Below are 3,599 nucleotides of genomic sequence, written 5' to 3' on the forward strand. Positions count from 1 at the left end.
ATTCTTGAAACATATGAAAGAGATTCAATGGTCGGAGGGGACCGTCCGCTCCTAGTCATCATTGACCGGTTGATTACCAAACGTGGATCATTCCCACTTTTTGATTCACATTTCTCAGCCTGCTTTCCCCACCTCCGCCTCATTCTTCCTTTCACCGGCCACCTGTTCTCCCCGTTCCCTCCCTTTCCTCTCGTGGGCTGACCTTTTTCACTGTATAAATAAATCCCCATTTCCACCCTCTCTTTCCATCTCCACTGTGACTGATCTTTGATTCCCTCAACTTTCTCGCCTCCCGAACAACCAATCCCTTCTCTTTCTCTCACTTTCTCAATGGCTTCTCTCTCAACCTCTGCTTTCACCACTACCATCTCATCTTCTTCTGCTTCATCCTCCTCTCTCCGGCCATCTCTTCCCGTCTCGTCCTCCCCTCCCAAATCGTTCTCATCCCTCGCTTCTTCCAACTCTTCTTTCTCTTCAACCCTCAAGCTTTCTTCTGCTTCTCCTCTCTCCCTCTCCTCGGTCCCTAGGAAATCCTTCTCTTGCAGAAGCCAGGCTGCCTCTGTTGACTCTGGTAAGTTCACTGTCTTGATTAATTATTGAACAGTTTTCCGTGTGCGATCTCTTCATTCTGCGTTGATCCTCTTTGTTGATCTCTGTCTTTTTTTTTTGGTTTCTTTTTTTGTAGAGAAAGTTCAAGAAATGCACATCTACGAGATCAACGAGCGAGACCGTGGAAGTCCTGCGATTCTCCGATTAAGTCAGAAACCTGTGAATTCCCTTGGTGATCTAGTCCCCTTCAGCAACAAGGTATGCTTTCTTACTGTTTCTACTTTCCTTTTCCGGTCTAATCATGGAGTTTTCTTTTCTTCTGTTTTTTTGACCTGAACTCTCTTCTTCTGTTGGTTTGTACATAATCTATTATTATTATTATTGATCAAGAAGGAGGGTCCTCTTTTTCTTTCCCTTTACCCCTCTAATACAGTTCTGAACATTTCTGGACAACCTTTCTCTTGCTTCCAGGATCATTTGTCATATTGTGTATTTTTATTTGAGCAAGTAAATTGCAGGTTTATGAATAATAAAATTAAGTAGATCTCTTTCTTAAGTCTGAAATGATCATTTTTTTTATTTTTTAAATTTATAAAAAGAGTTTAGTGATTAAAAAGTAAAACAACATTCTCCAAAATTGAGTTCGAACTCACTTTTAAGATCTGGTCAAAAGAAAAAAGAAAAAAAAGAAGAACTCACTTTTAAGAACTTTCTGGTCCTTCTCCGCCGTTTCGAGCTCGTGTCTCTGGTAGAGACTCACCATCAAGCCAAGAATCCGAATGGCTCACTTTTAAGAACTTTTAACAAAAGGAGTCTGTTGATGCTGAGGGGTTGTAAATGGTATCACATTTCTTATATTCAATACATTGCAACTTAGAACCCATGTCTAGCTTTTTGAACTGATTTGTCTCAATAAAAAGTAAAAATTATATATCTAATTGACTAAAATTGTAACTAATAAGTTATTCACTACTAATTCAACAGCCCAACAACTTAAGAAGGAAAGATAGTTGTTATTTTCCCCATATCTGCTTGTTTCCCGAGAATTAATTTCTGGGGTATGGGGGAACCTGCAGTTGTACACAGGGTGTATGCAGAAGCGCGTGGGCATCACAGCAGGGATCTGCATTCTGATCGAGCACAAGCCTGAGAAGAAAGGCGATAGATACGAGGCTATCTACAGCTTCCACTTCGGAGACTATGGCCACATTGCCGTTCAAGGACCGTACCTGACCTATGAGGACACATACCTCGCCGTCACCGGCGGCTCCGGCCTCTTCGAGGGGGTCACCGGCCAGGTCAAGCTTCACCAGATTGTGTTCCCGTTCAAAATTTTCTACACTTTCTACCTCAGGGGCATTAAGGACCTTCCGCAGGAATTTCTTGGCAAGCCCGTTGAGCCCAGCCCAGCTGTAGAGCCCAGCCCGGATGCCAAGGCCTTGCAGCCCCATGCTACTATTGCCGGCTACACAAATTGAAGTTTTGTTTTGGTTAATTAGGATGGTTGTTAGAGAGTTGGTTTATTTTATGTCAGTGGTGGGTCCTTGAGGAATAAGGTTGAAGCATGTGTAGGATTTGGTTTTTCACTATAATGGACTATAGAGAACTTAGTGAATTTCTCAATGTAACTGCGAGTTTGGCTTTATATTTAAATATGGTTCCCCCAAGCTGTAAAGGCCAGTGGGATCGCACAAATATTCTTCTTAAATATTATATATATATAATCTGTTTTTAAACGTGGGGAAAAGATATATTTTTAATGCACAAAATTTTAGTTATATAAGAGTATTATGTTTCTATAATTCTATTATTATTATAATAATTAAAAAAGCTAAACATGATATGACTATGGTACTAATTATTGTGTTGTAAAATATGGTATTTTAGAGTTACAAGGAATCAACAAATTTAAATTATAGTATGAAGATCGATTATGATGCTCTTTTGTCTTCTTTTTTTTCAACTTTTTTATCCCACATTCTTTTGTCTGTTCAGAGATTTGATTGATGTTGGACTAAACAAACCCAAAGAAAAGAAACGATGGCAACTGGTCACAAATGGACATCAAAATTGATTATCATCCACCACATTCCACCTCCAACCTCCCTACAAGCTATATATAATTCAAAAATGAAACTACATATTAAACTATATAATGGGTTGTTATGATACTCTTCCTGTCCTTAATATATGACCTCATTATTAAGTTAGTTGTGGTCTTAAATATAAGACCCATTTCTCATATTTATTAATTTTTTTAAATTATCCTTATAGATATTCCTTCAACTATAATCAAATAGAAGAGGAAGAGAGGGTATTAAAAAAGAAGATTATGGTATTTTAGGAAAAACATGTCACATTTCTTATAATTAACTAACTTACCTAATTTCTTTAATCTAATCAAATTAATTAAATGTGTTTTATATTAAGGACCAGAGGAGTATTGATAATCTGATATCTATTTTTTTTAAAAAATAATTATAAGATTATTATGAACTATATATGATTAATTCTTATTTAGCAAGCTCTCATAACTACTTTTGCATTTTACAAGACAATTTTTTTTCCCCATACATTTATCTCCTACCACACAAAATCACTTTCACTTGGAAGATTATCAATCCATAGGGTTGGAGATGGAAGATTCTAATAGAAGATTTTTTTTTTTAACTAGACACATGCATTCTTTTATTAGATACTAAATATAGGCACTTCTTGAATATTTAAACTTTAAATCATCATATTATGAAAAATTAGCTCATTCTACTAGATCTAACCTGATTCGTAACAAAAGCATTATTAATTGTCATGAAAATGAACTAACCCGAGAATGTTCAATGTGATGGGCCCAATTTATGCTAACATAACAAAACTGTCGAGAGTATCATAGTACAAGAGTGGAGTACGGTAGTACAAAGGAAAGGGAAGGGAGAAAGGAGCCAAAATGAATGATAGTACAAAATTGCTGAGTCTATGATGGTTCCAATGTACTGCATTCTCAAACAGCTATCTAATAAATGGAGCAAATGCATCACAGTCTATTATTCATT

At 36.8% G+C, this 3,599-nt stretch overlaps 1 protein-coding gene across 1 annotated transcript; it reads left to right on the forward strand.

The window, feature by feature from the left end:
- The first annotated feature begins 233 nt into the window (after positions 1-233).
- Positions 234-2,244, forward strand: LOC114726976 (allene oxide cyclase, chloroplastic-like). Its single transcript, XM_028913682.1, has 3 exons — positions 234-571; positions 686-807; positions 1,626-2,244. Exons 1-3 carry the CDS (start codon positions 331-333, stop codon positions 2,025-2,027), a joined length of 765 nt encoding a protein of 254 aa, XP_028769515.1. The 5' UTR covers positions 234-330; the 3' UTR covers positions 2,028-2,244.
- Positions 2,245-3,599: the final 1,355 nt, after the last annotated feature.

This window comes from Neltuma alba, unplaced genomic scaffold (genome assembly GCF_004799145.2).
Source record: "Neltuma alba isolate B1F8T4 unplaced genomic scaffold, ASM479914v2 tig00012416_pilon, whole genome shotgun sequence".
Lineage (NCBI taxonomy): Eukaryota > Viridiplantae > Streptophyta > Magnoliopsida > Fabales > Fabaceae > Neltuma > Neltuma alba.

Bases quoted from the DNA above. Each gene is read 5' to 3' on its own strand.
- LOC114726976 (XM_028913682.1), top strand. From the start codon at position 331: ATGGCTTCTCTCTCAACCTCTGCTTTCACCACTACCATCTCATCTTCT. The intron at 572-685 runs GTAAGTTCACTG...CTTTTTTTGTAG, and splicing joins GGCTGCCTCTGTTGACTCTG to AGAAAGTTCAAGAAATGCAC. The intron at 808-1,625 runs GTATGCTTTCTT...GGGAACCTGCAG, and splicing joins TAGTCCCCTTCAGCAACAAG to TTGTACACAGGGTGTATGCA.